General features: G+C 42.4%; 2 protein-coding genes and 1 long non-coding RNA gene across 3 annotated transcripts; all 3 read right to left on the reverse strand.

Annotated features, from left to right (window-relative positions):
• Positions 1–2498: 2498 nt before the first annotated feature.
• Positions 2499–3053, reverse strand: LOC120683260. The gene is made up of 2 exons (XR_005678733.1): positions 2946–3053; positions 2499–2835 (listed from the first exon to the last, which is right to left on the reverse strand). It is a non-coding gene; the product is annotated as an uncharacterized LOC120683260 (long non-coding RNA).
• Positions 3054–3065: 12 nt separating this feature from the next.
• Positions 3066–4147, reverse strand: LOC120683259 (nicotianamine aminotransferase 1-like). Its single transcript, XM_039965315.1, has 3 exons — positions 3900–4147; positions 3565–3624; positions 3066–3307 (listed from the first exon to the last, which is right to left on the reverse strand). The coding sequence occupies exons 1-3, from the start codon at positions 4080–4082 to the stop codon at positions 3080–3082; spliced, it is 471 nt and encodes a 156-aa protein (XP_039821249.1). The 5' UTR covers positions 4083–4147; the 3' UTR covers positions 3066–3079.
• A 160-nt stretch (positions 4148–4307) lies between these two features.
• On the reverse strand, positions 4308–8449 carry LOC120681002 (S-alkyl-thiohydroximate lyase SUR1-like). Its single transcript, XM_039962562.1, has 3 exons — positions 8160–8449; positions 4452–4791; positions 4308–4382 (listed from the first exon to the last, which is right to left on the reverse strand). The coding sequence occupies exons 1-3, from the start codon at positions 8447–8449 to the stop codon at positions 4308–4310; spliced, it is 705 nt and encodes a 234-aa protein (XP_039818496.1).
• Positions 8450–25387: the final 16938 nt, after the last annotated feature.

A 25387-nucleotide genomic window follows, 5' to 3' on the forward strand; every position in this document is an offset into this window, starting at 1 on the left:
GCCGAGAAAGCTCATAATTATTGGCTGTAATTTCCGAAGGAAGATGGAAGAGAACAAGTCGAGGGAATATATTTGTGTTGGCTCGTTGCAAGTTAACATCATGGAGAAGCCACCAAATTGATGCATTGAGCTCATGGTTCCGAACGGAAAGTGAACTAATAACATTATCTAAGCACTAGCATTAGACTTGGTGCCGTATTATTTTAATATTTCTTACCGTGAGATCATTAGCAGGTTTGTGCTAGTAAGTTGTTTCTTTGGTCGGAGTCTAAACCTGATTGAGTCGGACCTGATTAGCTCAGATAGGAGTCAGGCAGGCCTGCGTGCCATATATGCCTAGGGACAACGCCCTGTGTAAGGGGACGATTTTTGTTTGGGTTTCTATCGAGGGTTTCCTCTGGAAAAGAAAGGATGGCAATTCCATCCATGGCGAATTGAAGGAACTGCCGCTGCCTATAACGGCCGAGAGTTGGATGCGATCAGCCATAGGGCTTGAGTGCGCATCTTTGATTCTGCTGGAGTCCCCTTGTTGGGGGCGCCACCTTCGGCCATCGACCGAAGGCCCGCGCGCAATTTGAATGCAACCACAAAGTCTCCTCCCGGCTCGGCAAGCCGAGCAGTCAAAGGGCTTCAAGCTTCAGGCGGAGACCGAGGCGCCTACAGTGAAGACCAGTTCGCCACAGGCGAAGACGAAGAGAAGCGAAGAGAGGCGAAGACCAGGGCGCCGACTGCGAAGTCGAAGACCCGAAGGGAAGGCGTCGGAGAGTAAGCGCTTTGAAAGCCGCGAATGGAATCTTGTAATGGGCCCAATGGGCTGTAATGGGCCCAATGGGCAGAAAAGGCTTGGATGTAATTTACCAAATGATGTAAAAATACAGTTGTACCCCGGGAATATTCCGGGAATATAGTTGTTAGGGGGCATTACGGTGTAATAACGGAGGGTGGTAGGTGAACCGTCACCTATAAATACCCGACCCCTGTACATTGATGGGACACATTGAATACAGAGAGAGAATCCAATTTACTGTGCGAAGCCTCATTTCTGGCTTGGAGTTGTTCACTTCGACTGGTGCGCTCTTTCTTCACTGTTGTAGTGTTCGTCTGTTCCGAAAGCACTCTCCACCAACACCCCTCTTCTGATTGAGGTCCTCTCTGGCCTTGGGTAGAAGAATCTGCTAGGGCTTGGGTTGTTGCCGTCTCGGCGGCAAAAACAAGTTCGTTTTTTCTAATATCTCCAAACTGTGAGTTAAATTCAGTCGTGTGTGTGCTGTGCTTCAGTATTCCTTTTGAGTTATCTGTTTTGGACTTGTTTATCACCGTGAAAATACAGCTACTCACTGTTATTGTGTCTAACCGTGAGATATTTGTTTTTGCTTGAACTGCTGCTGCTCATAGACCAATTTTCTTGCCAAGTACTGTTTATCAGTTCAGAAAAGGGTAGATTGCAAGAATAGGGAGCATCTTTTTATTTGTTACTTATTACTAGTTGTCAAACTCAGAGAAGAAAAAAAATATTGCTAAAATTCTACCGTGAAAGATCGGGCCGAATTATAGCATCACATAAGTGTGTGCTCCATCAGTAGTCGTTTCGTGTTATGATCCCTCCTGCCGAGAAGGGCGGAATGACTAGTTCCAACTAGATAGTATTAGTGTCGGTTCTTACGCGGAATCGGTGCTAATACTATTCAGTATCAATGCTGGTTCATGGTCTATGGCAGCCAATCTTAAAAAATTCGTAACTTTTGCATAAAAAGACAGATAGACACAAACTTAATGTGAAAATTGTAGCTCTTGACGACATGTACAAATTTGCAGTTTATAACTTTTTCAATTGAAGTCATTTAGATGTCTAAATATAGCGTACAAATAATTTCCCTCGATTTTTTGTCGGCGATTACTTTTTATAGGTTAGACATTTACTGGTTCATATTGAACTTATGATCACCAATTGCACGGCAAGGAATACTAAAGGGGATGTTGTTTAGGCAATGAAATAGGTTTGATTATGTAATGCATAAGTGATATGTAATGCATACATTTGTTATGTGATAAACAACTGTTGGATCGCATATTTACAGTGGGATATTTGAAAATTAACCAAAAAAAATCTTATGTATACATATGAAAAGTGTCTATATAAAAATTGCACGACGATGAAATAATCACATATGTAATGCATAAGTTTGTTTGTGTTGAAAAGATCACATATGGAATGTATAAGTTTGTTTTTGTTGAAGTAGTGAAAGATAGGAAGTTTTTATTGGATCATGAGACACAAATTTTTATGTTCAGCTTTTTTGGAGCTATGAGCACTTTCAAGATGATCATCCATCTGCCATTGGATTGATACTACCGGCTGGCTCAAGCCGACGGCTCAAAAATCATCATCCATGTGATATTCCAGTTGTCTATACAGTGCCTTTTTTTTGCTTGTGATTTATGATCTTATCACTAATCATCAAATCCCAGCCCTATGTTGATAGGATCTAGATGCTTGCACTTACATTTAACAATGTTAATAATAAGCATGCATAAAATAATAACATATTATTCAAAAGTACATATTCGTCTTCCTTATTGCATCTATCGTCAACTGTTTATGAATGCATTTGACAATCATCAAGTTCTTTGAAAAATTGAGCACGCCTTGCAAGTTTGTCTATTTTGAAATAGCGGTGATATTCAATTCATGTTCACATGCATTTGGTCATGCTTTCGTATTTTGTTTGGCATGCCTGAGGCAAAAAGACTTGAGCCTCTCCAGGGCATCATCAAGCAAGAGCAGATCCACCGCGAAGGTTATGCGGAGCCAGTTCTTCATCCGGAGTCCACTACCTGGCAGTACATTAAATTGCCACTTATATGATTAATTAAATGTCACTCTGATAACACATCAAGGCATAAAACAAGCTAGTTATTAATGTAATGAGATCCGCTTGTTTTACCGGGACATATCACCACAGACTCCTCGGTGGCCAACTTGCAGCAGAAGTCGATATCGTCATCTATGCCATCCAAATATGCAATGTCCAGCTTTACCTTGAGATACATCAAGCAACATATCAGCATGTGGTAATACCTACCAACGTTTGGACAAATGTAGATAGTTAAACGCCAGAAAAGGGGAGCGACTAATTGATTTCGTGCTGACCATGACTGACATAGCCCCCTCTGGTTTGTGGGAACAAGTGATGCAATCAATGTCCTGCAGTTTCCGGTAGCATAGCTCCGCTGCCCCCCTCATCAAGCCAATTGCCTTCGCAAAGAAAGATTTGTCTGTGATCGCAATAATTTGGGGTATGGCTCCCTGCTTAGAATCTGATGGTGTTAGTAATAGAGAACCATTACGGTGCATTTAAGCAGTATGATGTATATCTAACTGTTAAATGGAAGAAAATAGATAGTCCATGTTCATTGGTACTTTTAAAGGTTCTGTAGTAATAATTGAAACCCATACAGTGGGCGATCAGAATAGAGTAATCTGGTGACAGATATATGCGCGCAGGGGGCAAGGAGAGCAACTACTACAAACGAATATTCTATCCAAGAATTCTAGGTACAAACCTGAATAGGTGCTGCAGGGTCTGCTGTGATGCCACGGTAGGTTACGATCGACTCAAAAACCTGCTCAAGAACATATATAGGTCATAAGTTTTTTCCTTGAGTAAGTCGAGTCTAAGCATCAGTGTGTTTCGAGATGAAATTAGCTAGGCACATTGTTTGTGTTTCTATAGTCTATACATCTATTAATAGTCATATATATGTATATATGGATATGAATAGCTTAGATTTCGAACAGATATCCTAAAGATATCTTGTTGCAATTGGGGAGAGTGCAGGGTACATATGTTGTGAATATATTGATTTCAATGGTTGAGATTGACCAAGGCATGGCATACATTGTTCTTCCTGAGGACTCCTTTTGGGTCAGTCACTGCAATCCATCCGAATCGGTAACCGGGCACCATCCACCTCTTAGATATGCCTCCCAATGTCACCACAGGAACTGTCTCCCCAAAAACACCCATCGGAATGAACGGTTTGCTTCCAAAAACGAATTGAACCTCATCACTGATGACCATTATCCCCAGCTTCCTGGCAGTCTCCGCAATCTAAAAAGTTGAATATATAACACAGTTGAAACATACATTTGAATTAGTTACTTAACAACAGCGATCGAGAACAAGAGATGCCGAAACGTCCCTCTGCCTAAGACCATAATGCGTCCATCAGAACAAGTTCGAGAAGCTCTCAGAGAAAAGAAAAAAAAAGAAAAGAGAAGTGACCAAATTTATAGACAACAAGGATCAGGATGCACAAGCCTTGCCCAGAGACGACCACTGCTTGCGAGTCGCGAGCCTTTCACTCAAGTTCAGAATAAACTATACTGCAACAAGTTAGCATGATTACTCTGTACTTAAAATGTAATTAATCATTATATATATACTGACCTTGGCCAAGTGCTCATAAGAGTATACGGACCCAGATGGGTTGTTAGGGCTTATAATAACCATGGCGACGGTGTTATCGTCGGCAAAGGCCTCTACGCCTTTGAGGTCTACCTCCCATTCCTTTTCTGGTAGAAGATCAAAATGCCGGAATTCAAGGCCATGAAAGGCTGCGTACACTTCGTACATGGGGTAACCCGGCCGCGGGAGCAGCACATTGGCGCCCGGCGTAGCAAGGACAGCCATCATGGTCTCGATGGCGTGATTGCATCCCGCGGTGAAGACAATGTCGCTTGGCGAGATATCATAGGGTAGATCCCGAGATAGGTACGAAGCCACGGCACTACATGCATGAGTGTAAGATAAGCAATTAGAGAAATTTTACGGTGCTTGAGAATCACAGTAGCCGTTCGTTTGTTGAAATCCAATGACTGAGAATGAAAGGTAATTATTGAAAGGTACTAAGTTGTGGGGCGTTGCCACGAAATTGTGGACGAGATACCATAAAATTGTGAGCCAGATATCACTTAACATAGCATTTTGAGGGGAGGTACCTAGGGTACCACCAAGTGCCTTTCAAGCACAATAACAAGTCTCAAGCAATTAACATAGACAAACTCTGATTATTAGTCACGTAAGAGAAGAGAAGATAAGATATCACGTTTATATGGCATTTTCACGCATGTGCAAGAGACGAACACATACATTTGGCCATTAGAAAGGGGTGTGATGCCTACCTACGTGTCTTGATCCGTTATTGCCAAATTTTGACACACATTAGGTTTAATTCTGTCAAACTTTATTAACATTTTCGCAATAATCTAACTATATTGTTGGATTTATTTCTGAAAAAAGTACGATAGAATTTTGAATGGGGCGGCCCAACAAGAGTAGAGTTGAGCGAATTGCCTGAACCTCACAAGTATGGCCGGGAGCAATGTAAAATTTGGCACTCCCATTTCTTTATAGGGTGTATGATGATTTGGAGAAGTTTCAAGAGGCGTACTTTGACAATTATATTCGATCTCTTATGATATATAGTATAAAAGATCAGAAAAATACTATTCTATGTATTGACACTTTTATAGACCAAACATGCACAAATTTGGACTAATTATTGTTACTCAAAATTTATAAAAAATTTAATTTTAAATCCTATACATCCTCAGAAAGAAATGTAACAAGTCTGTTAATTACGACCTTCAACTGTGTGGGTCTAGTATGATTTTCAACAATTAACTAGGAAATTGATCACTTTTCAACATGGGTGTGAATTTAGAGTAGTTTTGGTGACATCGTGCTGACATGGGGGCAGGGCCTAGGAATGAATATATTTTGTATATTAAAAAATAATGAAATGACTTTAAAATTTCAGGAAATTTTTTTACTCATACTAGTATTAATTAATAGGGAAAAATCTACTTTTGAACTTTCAACTATCCATAAAGTCCAATTTTCATCCCTCATCTTCAAAACAGGACATGCTGCATCTCGAACTATCGAAACCGGACACAAAACATCCTTGAGCCCAATCTAGGGTGGTTTCGCTACAATGCAATTTTCGAATTTACAGGATGTCACACCTCTCTTAATTATACAGTGAAGAAAACTTAGTTAATTGGTAGCAAAAGAGACAAGAAATAAAAAATTAATTTGAATTGAAATTTTGAAATTTGATAGAATACAAATTTCATTGAAGTTTTATGGCAATTTAAACCCTTGTTAAAATTCATTAAAAATCATGATAAATAATCACTTTTAATAAAGTTTAATTAGGTATTTTGGTACGGTGGCCCATGTTCTTGAGCTTTGTTAAGGAATTAAAAAAATTTCAATGAAACTAGGATAGTTGAAGGTTGAGAAGTAGACTTTTCCCTCATCAGTGATCAAATCCGCTACTGTTACGTCAGACAAAAGCTGTGAGAGCACTCACGTGCCCCTCATGTACTATGGCAGTCTCACATGGGACATCACATATTGATAAGAGGCTAGTTATCGACAGCATCTGGATCTGCTGTTTTGTTTGTCACTAACTAAAAATTACACTGGTCAGTGGTTGCTCGCTACTGCCTTGCTGGGACATATATGTAGAATGATTTATTTCTATTGTCCGTATGCGCGAGGTTCGTAGCATCTCATTTCACATGTCTGGTGTGGTTTCAGAATTATTCTAACTTTTATGATAAAAATATTATAGTTTCTGCAATCAAGGCCAGTTTTGTATATGTCGATTCTCGTGCCGCGTTCCTCGCTGGCATTCATGCAATATATATATGTGTGTGTGCGCATATATTTACCATAATTCATGCAACTTAATGGTGTTCCCTTAGGGCACAAAACTTGTTTATGCTCCTGCTCATTTGGCCAAAATTTCTCAAAGGAATTTGCTTATTTAGTTGCCCCTGTTTTTGTTCAACTAGGTTTGAAATATTATGAAATTATTTACAACACTTCGTTAGAATCTGTCCAAATTTGTTGAAATATACATATAGTTCAAATCTGGCCTAAAATGGACGATCAAACTTCGAAAAAAATGTTGACCAAATCCTATCTTGCTAGGCCCTTTGGGTTGTTGCTGTCACGCACCAAAATTATAATTTCTGGATTTTTCAGTGTTTAATTGATATATTTAAAGTGCATTTGGCTTTTCTATCCCTTTTTCTTATATATCCTGAAACTCTCTAAAAATACAAATAAAAATAGTATTCTCTGGAGTATTCTTAGCAGGATCAGCTATAGCCTGCCAGCCGATCGAGCCATGGCCCATGGCGGCAACTTGCCTTTCTCGGAGGTGGCACCGCAGGGAGGTTTAGCTACGCCAGCCCACTGAGGACGAACTGAGATGAGCATGGCGGGCGGGAGGAGGAAGGGAAAAGGCACACATGTGCACATAAGAGCATAGTTTAATGCTTTTTGTATTTCTTATCTATACACATAGAAAAGTTTTAATTCATAAATCTTGAAATTTATAACAGGGCAAAAGAGGGTTAGACAGCAGTTTTGTTTTCGGAAGGTATGCATCCAATGAGCAAAGTTGAGAAAACGAAGTCAAATTGGCTTTTAAGCTCAAGTATGATAAACTGAGCAATTGTTCCAATAATTAAACTTGATCTGCAGCATAACACTTAAGTTTGTAACAAGTAATTATGAAAGGACAGCATATTTATTTATTTAAATAACTTCTTTAGGAATAAATTACATATCAAAAATTTTGTTATGATAAATCTGGCCTTGTTTGTGGAACACAAGGTTGTAGTAATTAGTTATAGTTCATTGTAACATTGAAAGGAACCAGGCGTTGTACCTTATCCTAACAGGGTGGTTCCATGGTGTGATATTGACGTCGTGGGTGTCGTAGAACCTTAGTTTAAATTCTGTTATATATTTGTTTAGGTGCATGTAAATTTAGTGCGAAAGCACCATGGGTGCATGACTCTAGCTACTATGGTTTAAAATGCTATTGCGCATCTATTTACATGTACGTGAAGTGATACTTTCTTAATTTTGAAAAAAGAATGTGAGTTTAATTGCTTCCTGTTCAGAAAGGGTCGGGAAAACTAAGCCTAACGCACCAACAGGATGCACCGAGAGAAACAATAAATCAATAAACGGTGGCAGAAAGAAAAACTACTAGGCGTAAATTAGGGGCAAATGATGAATAAGACAACAACACTACATGCGCGTTGCGGAGGACAAGCAAGCTTGATGTACCTGAACGCGTCCGTGCTGCCGGCAACCGGGGGGTAGCTGTTGTGCTTGCCGGAGCAGGCGGCAGCGACAATGGCGTCCTCAGTCGCGGCGGCCGTACGGAAGCACTCGAACGCCGAGGGGTCGCCGAAGCCAAGCGGCGCCATAGGCCTCGAGTCGTTCTTGTTGAGGCAGTCATAGATCCGGTACAGGAGCCAACGGATGCTATGTGCCCGGGCTACCTCCAGCGCCGGGTTCGTCGCTCCGAACCGCCATGCTACCTCGCCGCTGTAGCTGTCCATGGAATGCTCCATCTACAAAGCTGCGGGTGTGGAAATCCTTGTTGCTATGACTCGTTAGTTGAGCAACGGGAGGTTCAGGACAGACTTCATGGTCTTCCTTATTTATATGCCGATCTGCATCTTTGCTACTTCTTTATCTTATTGTTTTACGAATACTACCAAAATAGCATGTACATTTAAATGGCTAACAAAACTTCAATACCTACAACAAGAGGAAAAATGAGACCAAAGAGGGTGAAGACGTACCCTGGTGTTTTATTAAGTTGTTGAGGTCAGGACTCGATCAGGACTCAAACGCAAACTATTTAGATGTAACTTTAGTTATAGTTACTAGCTCATCAACCCGTGCATCCGCACAGGCTAGTAGAACAAAACAATACACTACACATTAGGAGAATGTTGTAAAAATATTATTATGTGTTCCTCATTTAAATAAGAGAAATTAAAATTCATAGCATTACTTATGACCACATATTTATGGGTTGGCATCAATGACACACGTTCTATTGTTAATAAACACCGACAACATGCAGCTATGCTGTTTTTTCTGACAGTAGATAGATGACACGGAATTGTTAGGTATTCGAGAGGCAATTGGACATGTTACTTCATGCACTACAGCTATATTATAGCGGACATGTTGATAATACACCCTTTTTTTGTAATACGAATAGTAGATGTCAGCGAAATATCATTGGCATAAGAATTAACTTTATTTGTGTTTATAGTTGTAACAATCAACTATTGAAATACTCTATCCTTGGATACTAAACTTATAAACAATTAAAAGAGAAACACATTCTCGATGAGATTTAGGCAATGGTGCAGTACAATTGGCATTTTGATAATGTTACCCTGACCGGTCTGACCGGTTTACGTAACCGGTCTGGCCAGTTCGTCCAGATTGTCTAGCAAACCTCGGTATTTACTAATTTTGGGTGTCAACATATGCCCCCCTGTTTTTTGGTAGAGCTTGCGTACCAAGAAACATTTCTCAAGGTCCAAAACTGCACTGAAACAATGAGAAGCACCTGTGCACAAATCATATCTCGCTTTTAAGGGCGATATTGTATATCGGCCATATCATTTGATTCTGCTCAACATGTTGACTTCAGTTTGGCTTCGTGCCGCTGATACATCTTGTGTGAGTAAGACAAGCTTGAGTACACATTATCTCAGCTGTTAATTCTTGAAATACTAATTTGAAACATTCTCACACTTGTAAGTTGTTGTGGATGCATAAAACCACCAAATTGCTATTAAGTCAATTGGTCACTGCAATACCTAGCTTGGATGATGGCCAGATTACTCTTGGAACCCTCTTGTTTGTTTTCACCTTGTTTTCGATGCACCTTGGATTATGCAAATGTCCAACAACAAGCTTTCTAACTACTAACCTTGGCCTCAATAAGTTATGAAACTCCAATAACCGAAGTAGCAGCCCTACCGACCAGATCAGTGTTAATGGCATTTAGACTGGTTTGTCCAGGATGTGCCCCCGTGCATAACTAAACATTAGTCTTTAGCATAAAAATATCTTTTGAACATGATGACCTAATGCTTATTGTTTTAAAGTATCTCTACATATTTTCTCATTAACAGTTTGCAAACTTTCTAGCTCGAATTGAAAAAACTTCTAATTTGGCTTTATTTGCTAATATTAAATCTTTTAACCAGTTCAAGACTTCAAAACAAAACATAATCAAAGCCTTGAGAACCCTTTGCAAATTGATCTATTGAATAGAACTTCATGAGGCAAATTGCCATTTGCTGATTTTCTGCCCCCCCCCCCAAGCACTAAAGTCTCGTTGAGCTCCATATTGCTACGTTCTTGGCACAGCCTCATGATCAACTAACTCCTCATCATCTTGAACTGAAAGCGCCAATGGTGTTTCTTCATCGCAAGGAGCCGAAACGGGCGTTACAGATTTGGTTTTCTGCTCGACTACAGGCTCAACCAGTCTGACCGGTTGGTCAGGGCGATCAGACTGATCGGCTGTACCGGTTAGACCAGTTGATATGGGTGATTTGACCGGTCCTATGGCTGGTCAGCTAACTTGACCCGCCACACCTTGCTCTGAGGGCTGATGGGTCTGCATTTGTTAAATTGCTCAACCCTCAGCTTTTCGGCCTCCTACCCCTTCTTCTCCAGACATCGTAGGCGCTGCAGCTTCCTCTTTTGAGTACGAGTCAACCCTGATGGACACCAACTTGATTGGAAGTACTTTGATGTTGTGGTGCTACTACTGCTGGCCTCATGATCATCAGCCATGATCGGCCTCTGGACAAAAGTATTAAACGATTTACCAAAAACCATCGGTCTTGTGCCTGCCTCATTGACATCCACCTTGATGTTGTCGATCTGCACAACAGCATCTACTTTAATCTTCAATGAATCAATAGTGGATTGTACTCTTCTTTCTTCTTCTTGACACGGTACACCTATCTTGGAGAACGAAATTGACCTGATCTCTAGTGGGACCGGTCTGGTTGGTTCTGGATTGGTCGGACCGGTGTAGGCTGTTGCCTCGGACTGATTGGTGAGAACCCAATCGGTCATGCACTGGTCGTGACACCATGTCAAACATAGGTCTTCTGAAGTGTCCTCCCCTCTAGTGAGATGGTGGATGCGGCACCGGATAGCATTGCATCCAAAGACCTTCATGCTGCCATGATGGAAGAAGAATCCGATGCCGGTGGCGCCCATGGCATACTCCTCTAGGAGATGCAGGTGACCTTTGTCTCTTTTTTAGAGACTGATCTTTTGGAATGGCCTTTGTGTACTTGTTAAGCAATTCAGCAAAGGTGAGCTTTTGCTTCACAACTCCACATTGCACTTTTGATTCATTAACCTTCCAATTACCCAATTTCGGGTGCTTAGGCTTGAAGGTCTTAGGTCGGCCCTGGGGCTGACTGGTCTGACCAATCGAGGAAACTGGTATGACCGGTCAGTCCTGGAGAGCAGGCCGACAAGCATCTGAAGAAGAACCCTCTTGCCCCCCGGGCGTAGAAGCTTTGACAATAATTTTTAATGACTTCTTGCCACCAGATGTCTTTTCCAGTACTACTTCCCTAACCAGAATCTTGTTATTGACATTCTTCAGCCTTTCTTCACCAATGATTACATTTTCCCCATTGGCTCCTTCAGTTTGCTTCGCCAAATGAGCTCTTGGCGTTGTTCAGATCAATGGTATGTATAAGGAACGATGCCTTGTCAACTTTCATCTCATGCAAAGCCAATCATCCTTCATTAATTGCCGATTGAATCTGTCGAACGAAAATATTGCAATCATTGATTGCATGAGAAAAAGAATTATGCCACTTGCAATATACATGCCGCTTTAACTCCTCAAGCGGCGGTATGGCATGAGACAACTTGATGTTTCCATCTCTAAGCAATTCATCAAATATGCGATCACACTTAGAAACATCAAAAGTAAAACGAGCTTCTTCTCGCTGATTGTTTTGAACCGGCTTAAGCGATGAACAAGTATATGGTATAGCATCTGTTGGCCATACAAGCTCAGCAACATAAACTTTCTTTTTTCCATCGTCCGAATTATCAGATTCACAATCAACATATGTGTTGAACTGATGGGTCTCACAACTTTCTTTGGCCTTTCAGAATTTGTACTCTTGGCTTAAAGCTCAAACTTGAAGTTTATTAATTGAAAAGTAATCATAAACCTCGAGCTTCTCTTTAAAATGCGAACATAAACCACCAAGAGCCAAACCAGCCAAATCTCTCTCAGAAATTGACAAATTAAAATATTAGTTTTTAACATCTTTAAATCTTCTAAAGTAATCATGAATAGACTCATCTCTACCCTGTCTAACTGATGTAAAATCTGTAAATTTCGTTTCATTGACTCCACTATAAAAGTGATCATGGAATTTTTGTTCTAATTCATTCCAAGAGTGGACCGAATTTGGAGCCAATGAAGAAAACCAAGAGAAAGCAGGTCCAGTCAAAGATGAAGAAAATAAACAAACTCGCAAAGCATTGCTAGAACTAGCCTCTCCAAGTTGAGCCACATATTGACTAATGTATTCCCAAGTTGTTCTATTATCATCACCACTGAATTTTATAAAATCAGAAACACACCAGCCAATGGGATAAGCAACCAAATCAAAATCATCGGGATCTACCCATATCCACCCCCAGTTTGGCTTTAAACATATTAGCCAAATCTTCTTTTAGTCTAGAAAGATCAGCTTGGTAATATCCACTTGTAGATGCTTGTGGGTTAGAAGCAAGACAATGTGTGAAAGGATCAGTTTGTGTCATCGTCTGTATAGAACTAACGGGTGCGCGCTTTAAAATATCATTATGCACATTGTCAGGAATCTGCCCATGTTGGACACTCGATCCTCGCAAAAAAATAGGTGGCACACTGTATGCTATAGTAGTATATGAGGAATCCAAATTTGCCAATTCATTCGTTCGGCTAGGGCCAGCCGAACAAAGAATTGATGCAAACGGTGCTGGGGTTGCCGGGCTGGCCACCGCCACACCGGTTTGACCGGTCTGACTAGTTTGGCCATGTTTGGTAGGGCCGAATGTGGTGGTGGTGACTGCCTAGCGAAATAGTTCGGCAGCATACTATACAACAGTTGTGATGTAGATGCGGATGTTGCCGATGAATTAGGGTTAAGGGTTGCAGTAGAATAACTATGGTCTACTCCTTTACCCTTAGATGAGGCTTGCAATTGATTGTTAATTTTAACAACCAAGTCTCGTATAAACTTATGCGACTCGTCAAATCTCTTCCCGAGAGCATCTACAAACTAATTAATAAAATCGGTTGGAATAATGCTTACATTGCTCATCATGGAAGTAAATGTAGTTGGAGACAAGAAAGTCGGCACGATGAATTCTTCCTTCTTGATCACACCTTGTCGAGTTCTCTCGTAGCATGAAAGGAATTTCCTTCTAGCTTCCTCTTGCTCATGCTTGATCTAAGCCTCAAAAGCCTAGCGGTGCTCCTCAGGTATGTCAGGTATGTCATTGTACTCAGCATCGATAATGTCCTCGGAGTCAATCTTAGATGCATCTAACATATCACCGGCCATCGCTGCCGATGAAGATTTCTTCTTCCCCAACGGAGTCGCCAAAATATGCTGACACAAATCTGATCAACACACAAAAGCTCTAGCACACACGGATCTCAAATGATCATCACCGGCGAGGACCTCTGTGCCAATCGATCTGATTGCCTGGCACGACCAGTATGACCAGTCCTTCAGATATCGCCGCAAAAACCTAGATCCACTAGCTCGGGAGGGACCCCATCGGAGCTAATGGAGTTAGGGTTGCCCTGAGATCGGCAGACCACTCAGGAAGCCTTCAAATGTCGTAGAGACGAAGGAAGAACAGCATGGGCTTGGAAAAGCTAAGGTTTGGAGATAAAAAAAAGTAAAGGATAATGTGTTAATTCGATTGGGGATGCCCTCAATCGGCCATGACCCTTCATATAAATAGGATGGGGAGGTTTGTACCTGATGGGAGTCGAAACACATGCATATCCCATGTCAAAACGCTACTCCTATCTCGGATTGGGCTGTTTCGACCAGTCTGACCAGTCCTCCAACCGGTCTGACCGCCCTGGACCGATCTGATCCGTCAGACCGAGGTGCAAGTCTTTCTGGAGGCATAACTTCCTCATCTGAACTACAAATTGAACATTCTATATATGCATTTCGATCGTCTTGATGAGATCTACGCAATGTTGCAGTTCAATTGGTATTTTAACAATGTTGCCTAGACCGTTCTGATCGGTTTACATGACTAGTCTGACTGGTTCATCCAGATTGTCTAGCAAACCTTGGTATTTGCCAATTTTGGGTGTCAACAACAGCTGCTGTCTAAACTGTTGTACTTGCCCTAAGTGTTTGGTTCTCAAACTAAATAAGTAAATGACCAATTCAGACCGCTTCACTAGAACGCATCAAATCAACTAACAAAAATAGTAGAGAGGTGGTTAACTTGATGTGTTCTCCGAAAAAAAGTAAAGCTGCTGAGTTTTCTGAAGCTACCTGAACAAAAATCACAAGCCGATTCTCAAGCCATAGTATCCTAGCAACACAATAAGACCTCCGATTTCAAAAGTGATGATGTGTGATGTTTTGTCAGATGTCCTGCGCTGGTGTGTCTCTCAACATTTGGGGTACAATAACGCCTGAGAAGCTGTATTCACAAGGGAACAAGTAAAACAACGCCATCGTTAGGTACCATGTCATGGGTGTTGCAGCAGAGATCGTAAACTAACAGCTATAATTTCGCAAATAAGAAAACAAAGGAAGGAGCAGACAAATTAATAGAACGTCATCAGCCTGATGTTAACTGGGCCTGTGTACCGTGCAAGGGATCAGTAGCTGTTCTGATTAGTTGTAACAGCCAGTCCTAGTGAGAAAACTTGATGGGAGAATACTGGTTACAGCCCAAAAATTGATTCAATGCTCTCATTATAAACTCAAACAAGTTTGATTTACTTTTTGTTTGAATTTTTTTTATTTTTTAGGAACTGATATAACTTTGTATGAGATAGGCAGTTTGTTTTGGAAGCAATATTTGATCTCCATAGTAAACATTAAATGAAACTAACTTCTATGTGTTTTTTTAGCAGGAATTGAATGTATCACTATCAGAACTTTTATTTAGGGAAACTCCGAGGACTTAAGGAGGTGTGTTGTAATTTTGTTAACTTGGTGCATTCACTCTATTTTTTGCAGGAACTGAATGAATAACTTTTGATGCATTTGCATGTTTGCTCATTCCATTTGGAAATGAATCACAATAAGATTTTGAGTAGTTTTTATATAGTTGTGCACAGTTTTCATTTTGGTGACAATCATATCTTCTAGTAGTTCAACAAGTCATGATTTCAGGGAATTCTTCACATCCCAAACACCATGTCATACAAGGTCTAATGTTTGGGAACACTATGAGCAAAACTAAGTCAGTGTGGACGGTGATCTACGGGCTGTTTGCAAGTACTGTGGTATACACTTGAACATCAAGTCGAAACTAGTAGGCTAAGAGGTCACATTGCAAATGTTTGCCTAGCAACTGCTACTCCTATCAGACAAAAATTCCAAGCCACTCTCAATTTGCAAGAAGAGTCTGAGAATGATACGAACGGTTTTGATGTTCTGGTGTGGTGGGAAGGCAAATTAGAAAAATTTCCGGTACTATCAGCTATGGGCCTATGGCTAGAGATTTTCTTGCGATTTCCCTTAGTATTGTGTCATCTGAATCTGCCTCCAGTTGTGGGGGAAGGATTTTGGGGGCCATAGAAGCTCACTAACTCCAGAAATGCTTGAAGCTCTTGTCTTTGCAAAAGATTGGCTATTTAAGGCTTAAGTCCCCGAATTCTGTTCTGACAGTGAAGGTATATCATCGTTGTTCAGTTGCTAAACTCGTTTTGTCGCTAAGTTATTTGTTGCCTTTATTTTTGTGCTAATTTAATGTTTTTGTCACAGGGTTTCAGTAGAAGGATGACTGGAAGCTGAGTGCATTAGGAACTTCTGTGAGTACATTCTTTTTAAACCTTTTTTAGATAGATCAATTATTTCTTCTGGTAGGAGTGTTATTCACATGAAAAGGTTATTCACATGAAAAATAGCATGTTCATTCTTTTGTGTCAACTTGAAGCTGAACTTGTTTGCTCACTTATCATATAGGTACCAAATGATCTGTTTTGAAGCAGACCAAGTCTGCGGCTTAGGCAGCTTTGAGGAAATCGATGCTGGCTAAGAAACATCAACATGTCAATATGTCTGAACTTTTTTCGTATGTACTTATTAATGGAACCAATTTGTACTTAATGCGAATGAGAACCAATTTTAGGGTTATGGTTCGTGCATTTCATCTTTCAATTTTAGCTTTCAAGTGATCTTGCTGAGTGCTTGTGTAACCTTTTGCTGTCTTGTGTTGATTTAATAACGAACAAGGTCACAAATCTATATACTTGAATTGAGAAGTGTTCTGTAAAAATCATATTTGTTGATATTTGCTGGTAGCGTTTGATTCAATTTATTATCTATAAAAATCTATTTACGGCTCTCTGTAAAAATCTGGTACTCAGCGCTTCTCTCTCTCTCTATGTGTGTGTGTGTGTGCAAGCGTTTGCTGGCAGTGTAGATTGGCACAGTTTGGTTTGGGTTTGGTTTGAAAAGGCAAACAGATTGGTTTGGCTCAGTTTTTGTGGCATGTAGTTTGGGATGGTGGGGATTTGATTAGTGAGCAAAATATTAAATAATTTGGTGTGGTCATGGTCCGTATCTCAAACCATTAGCAGGTTGAATGGGGCGTTTGGATTGATCTATTCTGCAAAAGTGTATATTTCAATAGAAAACATAAAAGACGACGATGTCTCATGAATTCTAGTCCCAACCAATATAAGTAATCTGAAGGAGTGCTATATATAATCGGTATATTCGTGCGCTCAACTCAAAGATGGGTCAGTAGCAACTAGCAAGACAAATCTGCCAAAGTAGCGGCAAACACGAATAAAACATGCTGCCCCACCAGTTGTGTGTCGTCGTTTCTGGCCTGGCCCCTGCCTCCTCCAAGCGGCCACTCTCCCCCAAGTGTTTGTTTGGGCGAGGTACTCGTGCATTTAAAATATTGGCGACTTTAATATGCAAAATACTTTTTTGAGTTAAGGTGACGAATCGCAGCCTAGATTCCTCAAAGTGGCCGGACCATGGTTCGAACCAAACTGTTTTGTCCATGCCCTGTTTTGATGAGCACGCCAGCAGTATAGATTCCTCGAAGTGGCCGAACTATGGTTTGAACCAAACTGTTTTGTCCGTTCCCTGCTTTGATGCCTTCCAGCTCCCGCCCACAAAAAGGAACCAGCGCCTTTTGTCATGGCACTTCACGAGCCACATTGCTTAGTTTGAGGCATATCCGGGGCAAACGAGGTAGCCCACATTTTCTTTGACCAGATGTTACATATCCGGAGCTGAGGGAGAAGTCACTATGTCACAATACGTCAATACCCATAAAAGTGACGGTTCTATTAACTAATTGGTGACATTTATTTTTTCGTGTAACTAAATTTTCATTATTGATGTGATTCACATCAATGCCGTGGAAAACTCCGTTACAAATTCCCTACAATAGTAATGGGGTTTTGCCAAAAACATGTCACCGATAGGTGTCGTCGCACGTGATTGAACATACTGTCCCTAATGATCAATATTAGCAACCAGATTCGCCAACCTATAAGCACTCAACAGAGACATCAGTCACCAAGCGATGTGTTGAAGGTCAAAACTGGCAAAGATCAAGGCCGATCAGTCAAACCGATCTGGCCTGTATAATTTGAGTAGATTTAGATTTGGTAGTTCAGGGTCTTTTGTAAACTAACTCATGAAGGGGTACGACATCACCAACTATATATATGAAGGCTAAGGCCGATTGAGGTTAATCCCAATCGACTCAACAACAATTGCCCTTACTTTTTGTCCTCCAAACCCTAATTCTAATCTTCTTGCGTCTCTACAGTGTTCGAGGATATTCTAAGTGGCTTGCCGACCTTAGGACAATCCTAGTTCCATTAGCGCCGATGGGATCCCTCCTGGGTTGGTGATTCTTAATTTTTGTTGCGTCTCTGTATGAATCGGTCTGACCGGTTGACAGCACCAGTCTGATCAGCCTGCATAGGAACTCCATCGGTAAAGATCGTTTGCGACCCGCAATCTAGTGTATTTGGTGTGTTGACCAGATTTGTGTCAACATATTTTTGGTGACTCTGCTGGGGAAGATCTTAATTCTTGAAAACCGATCTAATATACTGAAGCAAGATGTGAGCCATTAGCGACCTCGACAACGATCATATCCGCAACCATCAAGGAGCTCAGTGAGTGTTCACACTCGCTACAAAACATTTGCATGCATCAATTTGATCAGAAAATCAAGAGAGTTTGTATTTCTTACGCGCATAATTACCCAATATAATGCCAAAACCGCATATGTCAATGTTGGAAATTGAGTAGAAATGCAGGCTACATGAACCCCATAAACCAAGACACCACATATCGACCAATCAAAATGTGCCTTTCAGGCTCCCATAGATCAAAGAGCCCACAAAATAGGTGCAACCGACTTAGGACAATGCCGGTGCACCCACAACCGACCTGAGCACCCGCTGGTTAGCCACCCTGCCAGCAAGGGAGAAGGCAGTTGGTGGCCTGGCTTGGTCGGTCGAACCATGGGTTCGGCCGAACCAGGCTAGGAGCAACCGACTTACCTCTTCCTCGTGTAGCTTCCCCATTGGTCCTCCATGGCAGTTCAAGGTGCAAGAGCCACAAATGCCGTCCAAGAGCACAATGTGCCACTACTATAAATATGACAGGGGGGAACTCAAATGTAGGGATGGCAACGGGTCTGGTAAGGTGCTGCTAGAGTAAATACCCGCCCGCGACATTACCCGAAACTCTAAGGAATACCCGTACCCGCGAAGTCTAGCAGGTAGAATTTTATACCCGTACCCATCGGATACGGGTTGGATTTCAGTTACCCATCGGGTATATTAATGACAGCATAACTAACATATATCGTTTGGTCATATAGACTAGCACATTTTGAAATTATCGTCCATACAAGCGAATACAAAGCACTAGTAAAATAGAGAACTAAATGGTTCATCCTACACCATTTTTTCTTATCTTCGGCATCTATTTTGTAGTTGTATGTAAGTAATTGTGTTCAATTCTAACTATATATTTCATCTAAAAAATGCAACAATGATGCATACACTTCACTACAAAGAATAAGCAAAATGTCAAATGTCCCATACTATGAGGCAGTGCATGGTTGAGTAGGTGCCACGGAAATCAGCCTGGAGCAAGTGCTATTGCCCACGAAAACGACCCGGAATGGTCGTTTCTACAAAAACCGTGCGTACTGGCCCCTCCCGGCCCAGAGAAGCAGCGCGGGAGGTATCCTACAGGTCAGAGGCTATGTAAAAATTGCAGAGACTGGGAGGGATTTCCCAGGCCCAAAAATGGTTTGTAACGGGTGTTACGGGCCACGAAACGCCCCAAAAAGGGCCCAAAACATGTACCATACGCCCCAAAATTCCACAGAATTCTCATCAAATGTCCCCTACTATGAGGCCGTGCATGGCCAGGCAGGCGCCACGGATATCCGCCCGAATGCCCAAAAACGGCCCAGAGCGTGCGCCATAGCCCACAAAAATGGCCTAAAACGGCCGTTTCTGCGAAACCCGTGTGTACTGGGCCCCCCAGCCCAAAAGGGGTCTGGGAGGTGTCCTACAGGTCACAGGCTGCGTCCATGTCCAGGCTACACAAAAATTCCAGAGACAGGGAGGGATTCCCTGGCCCCTAAAACTGGCTCGTAACGGGTGCTACGGGCCATGAAATGCCCCAAAAAGGGCCCAAAATGTGTACTGTACATCCCAAAATTGCACGGAAACCTCGTCAAATGTCCCCTACTACGAGGCCGTGCATGGCCGGGTAGACGCCGCGGAAATCAGCCCGGGTGCCAAAAAACGGCCCAGAGCATGTGCTATAGCCCACAAGAATGGCCCAAAAGGTCCATTTTCACGAAAACCGTGAGTACCGGCCCCTCCTAGCCTGGAGAAGAGGCCTGGGAGGTGGCCATACATGATACATCATCTCCCTCGTCTCCACCCTCAGACATTATACACCATGTCCATCATCTTTGACATCCATCAAACCGTTATAAACAACCTTTGAGACTTATGACTACTTTGTCATGGATTGATACTCTAACTTGATCTATTATTTGACTTAGTTATATACGAAGATGAAAGAATAACCTGAGAGACTGTCCGAACTCCAGATATAGCCCCTTATTGCTATAGGCATAGCCACAAATAATGAGTGAGGGAGAGTTCCCTCTCAAGAGGAAGGTGAGAAGAGACCAAGAGAGCTTGTGAGCCTTGCATCAAAGAAAGATCAAAATAACTCTAGATTATGTTGACGCTTCTTTTGCGAAAACCTCCGATTTATCGGGTAATGACTGTCACATGTGAGAGTTTTCAGTCGTTGTCTATGCAAGCTGTGGTGGCGAGATCGATGGAAGGACTCCAGAGTAAGCTGTAAATTACCTAATTTTATCTTGCTCTTAGTATTGAGGGGTTAGAGGGGTTAGTTTTCAATTGCTTTCTTTTGAATCATGCACAAACCATCCGGAAGGAGGTTTTTGATCGATTCTTTGCTCGAGGACGAACAAAATCTAAGTGTGGTAGTCTATTGGTGATCGTTATTGTACCTTATAAAAGCACCATATTCGAGAGGTTTATGCATGACTATCTGATCCTAACCCCTGCTTGGCACCTCACTTTGATCCCATTTTGCTACCTGTCATGTTTTTGGAGCTATGTTACAAAATCACAAGAAACGTGATGAAATGTGACAAAATCAGGGATCTCCACGACGGCACTTTCACAAGAGCCTCCGGGATGATGAACATCGACATCACAGTGAAAGCCCACCAAAAAGGTGCAATTCGGCCCACATACGATGAAGGATGCGGCCGCAGGCTCGTCATTTCATGCAACAAGCCTGACGTCCACATACCAAGCCATGCAGAAACCTTAGGCCCACGAAGCCCATATTTCATGAAGCAACCTACAAGAAGGCTGAAGGGGAGCCCTGTCAACACCAAGGATGCCTGAGTCCAGAAGGCCCATGTACCAGCCAGGCCAAGCCCACAAGGCCGTTACATTGGTGGATGAAGCCAAATCCAACTCCGACTCGTCGCTGGAGGCCCAATCAAGCCTAAGATGACCAACCAACCATCATAACCCTCTATATATATATGAGATCCATCTAATGGAAAAGGGTTCCAACTCTCCACCACCTAGGGTTTAGGACAATTCACAGAGTTTCGGGGGCATTCCACCATCGCCACTTCGGAGTCAAAGCCTACTCGCCCAGATCGACTCGCAGCAGAAGACAGAGCCTGAGGGGGCCATAACTTCCTGGCACTGGCCAGGGCCCAAGCCCTTCCCGACCGGCACCAGGGGCTCCTTGCCCCTCTCACGTCGAGCTTTCTCGATCCCCAGTGTTCTACTCCCTGTACACATCATGTTTCTAGGGTGATCCCTCATGTTTCTCCCTTAGATCTAGGGGGATTTGATGATGTAACTCATGTACTTCAGTAATTTGATACCACTTTCACAGTTTATTTCTTTTGGATATTGTTTCCTGAAGTTTCAGTGTCTAACCAGTAGGGTTGGAGGAAATGTAGTTAAGCTCCGTGACAGAGCTCCCTGGCGAACCCCTCTACTTGTTGTGTAGCCGCTGCCCTAGCTTAACCGATCTCTCTATTTGCTGATTTACTAGTTGATGAACCTGAGGTCCGTGGGGAAACACTTCCTTCCCTTGCTGCACCACAACCATCATCAAACTAGAGTAGATTTATTTTCATGCAATTTACTTTCTTGTTTATGAGTTGGTAGAAAACCCCCACCTTCTGGTTCCGAGTTAACGTTAGAGCAAAGTGTCTTGCATAATAGAACTTGCTCGTTCCTTGAGTTCGATATAAACCTAAGTTCACTCCCAGGGAAAAGCTACAACTGACACCGTGCGCTTGCGGTACATAAATCATGTGCATAAGAAGTGCCAACAATCTTCACAGCGGATTAACCGTACCCAGTGGTTACAAGTCATTCTTACGGACATTGGTGAAGAGTTGCCCACGGTCGAGACTCCTGAGGCGTCGCAACTGGATGGTTGAGTGCCCACGTCACTGCTACCATTCGAGACGGTGGCCTGTCGGGCACACAACATGGGAAAGTCAATCACTTCAATGCCCACAGGCTTAAAGCGACTGATAGATATGTCGCGGAATGCGGTGCTGGGAGGAAAGTCCTCGCAGAGGTAGAGGGCAGGACGGATCACTGCTTTCCAGGCTACCACTACTTCAAACTCGTGGCCTACACTGAGGAAGATGTGAGGCAGATACCCAAACAGATTTCGCTTCTTTATGCATAGCCAAGGGCAAGTACATTTCATTAGGAATTTTGTATCATCATCAATAGATATAGGATTCTCAACACGTTACCAATCAATTGTATTGTTGTACATTGTAGGATTCCATGTTTAACAGCTACCTGCACATGGAGGCTGCGTTGCGTGAGGTACTCTACCAAGTTGTCTATCTACTAGGGTACACTTTTACGCAGCCATGCACCCTGCGAGTTGAAGGAGGGAGGTTTCAGGCGCATACAACCTTCATCTCTGATGCCAGAACTTCCAGTGTCTATAGAGAGGCATTGGAGAAGCCATATGACGCCTGGGACAGTGCATTCATCTATGCACTAGATTATGTGGACAGATTCCAGAGAATCGACATTATCGACCTAAACCGTGAAAGATACCTCATGTGAGTTGCAGTTATTTAGGACTAAGTTTATATATGAGTAGTGGTTCGATGTTAGGTACTTTGTACAGGTACATGTAGCTACTTTCGACTGATGTGGTATGTATGTGTGATGACAATTTAAATCAATCTATGGTCTTGACTACCTATGTGATTAAAATTATATCTGTGTGCAAATCATCATCATGGAGCACTATAGTAGGTCAGATTAGGAGCCAAATCCACTTACAGCGAACCGAATTTCAGAGGTAGCCTTAAGGACAGCCGCCTCTAAAATATGTTGCACACAGGAGGACAGGAGCGAGAGACCTACCTTTGTTCATAATCCAGCGGCGGCTAGAAGAGAAAGCTGCGTCTGATAATAACTCTGCATATAGGCGGATACACGAGACAGTCGCATCTGCTAAGAACTCTCCAGAGCAGGCCCCTAAATCGGAGCCGCCTGTGTTAATCCCATTTCATAGGCGGTTGACACCAAAGCCGTCTGTATAAACAGGCGGCGAAAACACCACCTGCGAAAAGATCCCATTTTTACAGACCCATAACCACAGGTGGTTTGAGAAACGCCTGTACAAGTGCCTTGCTACCCACCTCTACGAAATTTTTTTCTACTAGTGATCAGCCCTAGTTAGGCTAGAACAGGTGCTAATACACTATCAGTACCAATTCTTGGTCCTTGACCATCGCTCAATGATTCAGCCGGCAAGAACCGGCACCTACAGGGTTGGGAGGCCGATACTGTAGTAGTTGATGTGACCATCCCGGCTCCATTAACTCTGTCTGCAGTTACACAAAATGTGATGCTCAATACTTCACTTGATCCAACCAATGCTACCGAGAAGAGAAGCACTAATTCTATTGTTTCATCTGTTTCTCCAAATTCTTGCATCAATTCAGATTTTTTTTGGAAAAGAGAAATTTTTATTGATTTCAAGAGGTTACATCGAGGTGATACAACGCCTTGAAAAATTCCCAGCCTCTGCCCTTGGGCACACAGCCAAACAAAAGTCTAGAAGAAACCGACATACTAGTGACTATCAATCCTAAGACTAGACCGCCACCCATGTGCCCGGGTAAAAACATCCTTTGCCACCTGCTCCAAGTAATGAGAGCCCGCAAAAAGCGCCTCCTGCGAAGTAGGCTATTGAAGGATAGCAGAAGTACATAGGCAGTGTGTAGTCTTGTAGAGTACCTGCAAAAAGGAAGATTGTTTGTTTTCAAAAACAGCAGCGTTTCTGCAGAGCCAGACAGACCAACAAGGGGCAGCAGCACCTACAAGGATGAGAGGTTTAAATTGTTTATGTATTCCATTGACAACCCTCCAAACATATTAGCTATGTTGGTAGGCTTACTAAGACCCCATGCCACGTGTACCATAGCCCAGGTCATCCGTGTGAAACAGCAGTCAAAAAACAGATGCTGAATCGTTTCATTTTCATGACAGAAGCAGCACTGTTGGTTTCCCTGCCAGTTTCGTTTTTGCGTGGTTATCCTTCATGAGGACAACGCCTTGTCTGAGGTACCAGAGGAAGATCTTAATTTTTAGCGGTGTTTTCAACTTCCATAGTCTCTTGTTGGTGTTAGGAACGTCCTGGTTGATTAAACCATGATAATAACTGAAAAAACACCTGTCGGGTATAAGTCCCACTTAAACTCATCATCTTCTTGACTAAGACTAATTGGAGCCAGCCGGGATACCAGATTGTTCCACCTTGCCAGGTTATTTCCAATGAGGTCTTTACGCCAAGATAGATTGGGTGATGGTGCAGAGAGCACTTCCCCCACCATATCCTGTTTTTTCCTAACTATGTTGTATAATTGTGGGTATTTTTGACGCAGAGGTGTGTTGCCTAGCCAAGTGTCCTCCCAAAATCGAACCTCTGACCCATTCTTTATGGTGAAAGTTCCAAATCTAAGGAACTCACTTTTAACTTTCATCAGGCTTGCCCAGAAGTGAGAGTCCCCGCTTTTCCACTGAACTCGAACTAGAAGCTTAGTCCCTAGGACGAGCTCAGTCAGGAAGGCTGACTTGAAGTCATCTTGAGCCGGGCCATAAACCGCCATCAGAATCCATTGAAAATCGTCACTTTTTGTTCTGGAGATGGAATTTAATAAATAATTCCCCCTCCACGATTATGGTTAGGTCCAGAACCATTGAGTTGATTCCCAACAGTATGCCTCCAGACCGCCCCCCTAGGGGGGAGACAGTGCCAGACATAATCTGCTCCTCTCGAAAGGCGGTTCAGATTCGCTCTGGACATATCTTTTTTCCGGTTTCCATGACAGTCATGAAGTCTAGGTTCTGTTCCTTGATTGCCTCCGATATGTAGCGATACTTAGCCAAGTTAGAAAGACCTCTGCTATTCCAGTAGAATCCTTTCATGGGGAAACACTTTTAGATCGCTTACCGGACCTTCTACAAGCCTTTTCTTTTTTCAGGGATGAATTCGACTTACGTCCGGATGCCTTAAGATCACAAATCCTTGTGGTCAGGTCCGAATCGTCAAAATCAATGTCTGTTATATCCCTAACCAAGTGAGATAAGAGCGCTTCATCTTGTGAAGCAT

Source organism: Panicum virgatum, chromosome 7N (genome assembly GCF_016808335.1).
Source record: "Panicum virgatum strain AP13 chromosome 7N, P.virgatum_v5, whole genome shotgun sequence".
Classification (NCBI taxonomy): domain Eukaryota; kingdom Viridiplantae; phylum Streptophyta; class Magnoliopsida; order Poales; family Poaceae; genus Panicum; species Panicum virgatum.

Excerpts from the sequence above, each read along its gene's own strand:
- LOC120683259 (XM_039965315.1), bottom strand. The coding sequence starts at position 4,082 with ATGGTCATCAGTGATGAGGTTCAATTCGTTTTTGGAAGCAAACCGTTC. Across the intron at positions 3,625-3,899 it reads GAGTCCTCAGGAAGAACAAT|GTTTTTGAGTCGATCGTAAC; the intron begins GTATGCCATGCC and ends GTTCTTGAGCAG. Across the intron at positions 3,308-3,564 it reads ACCCTGCAGCACCTATTCAG|GGAGCCATACCCCAAATTAT; the intron begins GTTTGTACCTAG and ends GATTCTAAGCAG.
- LOC120681002 (XM_039962562.1), bottom strand. The coding sequence starts at position 8,449 with ATGGAGCATTCCATGGACAGCTACAGCGGCGAGGTAGCATGGCGGTTC. Across the intron at positions 4,792-8,159 it reads GGCAGCACGGACGCGTTCAG|TGCCGTGGCTTCGTACCTAT; the intron begins GTACATCAAGCT and ends TCATGCATGTAG. Across the intron at positions 4,383-4,451 it reads CTTATGAGCACTTGGCCAAG|TTTATTCTGAACTTGAGTGA; the intron begins GTCAGTATATAT and ends GTTGCAGTATAG.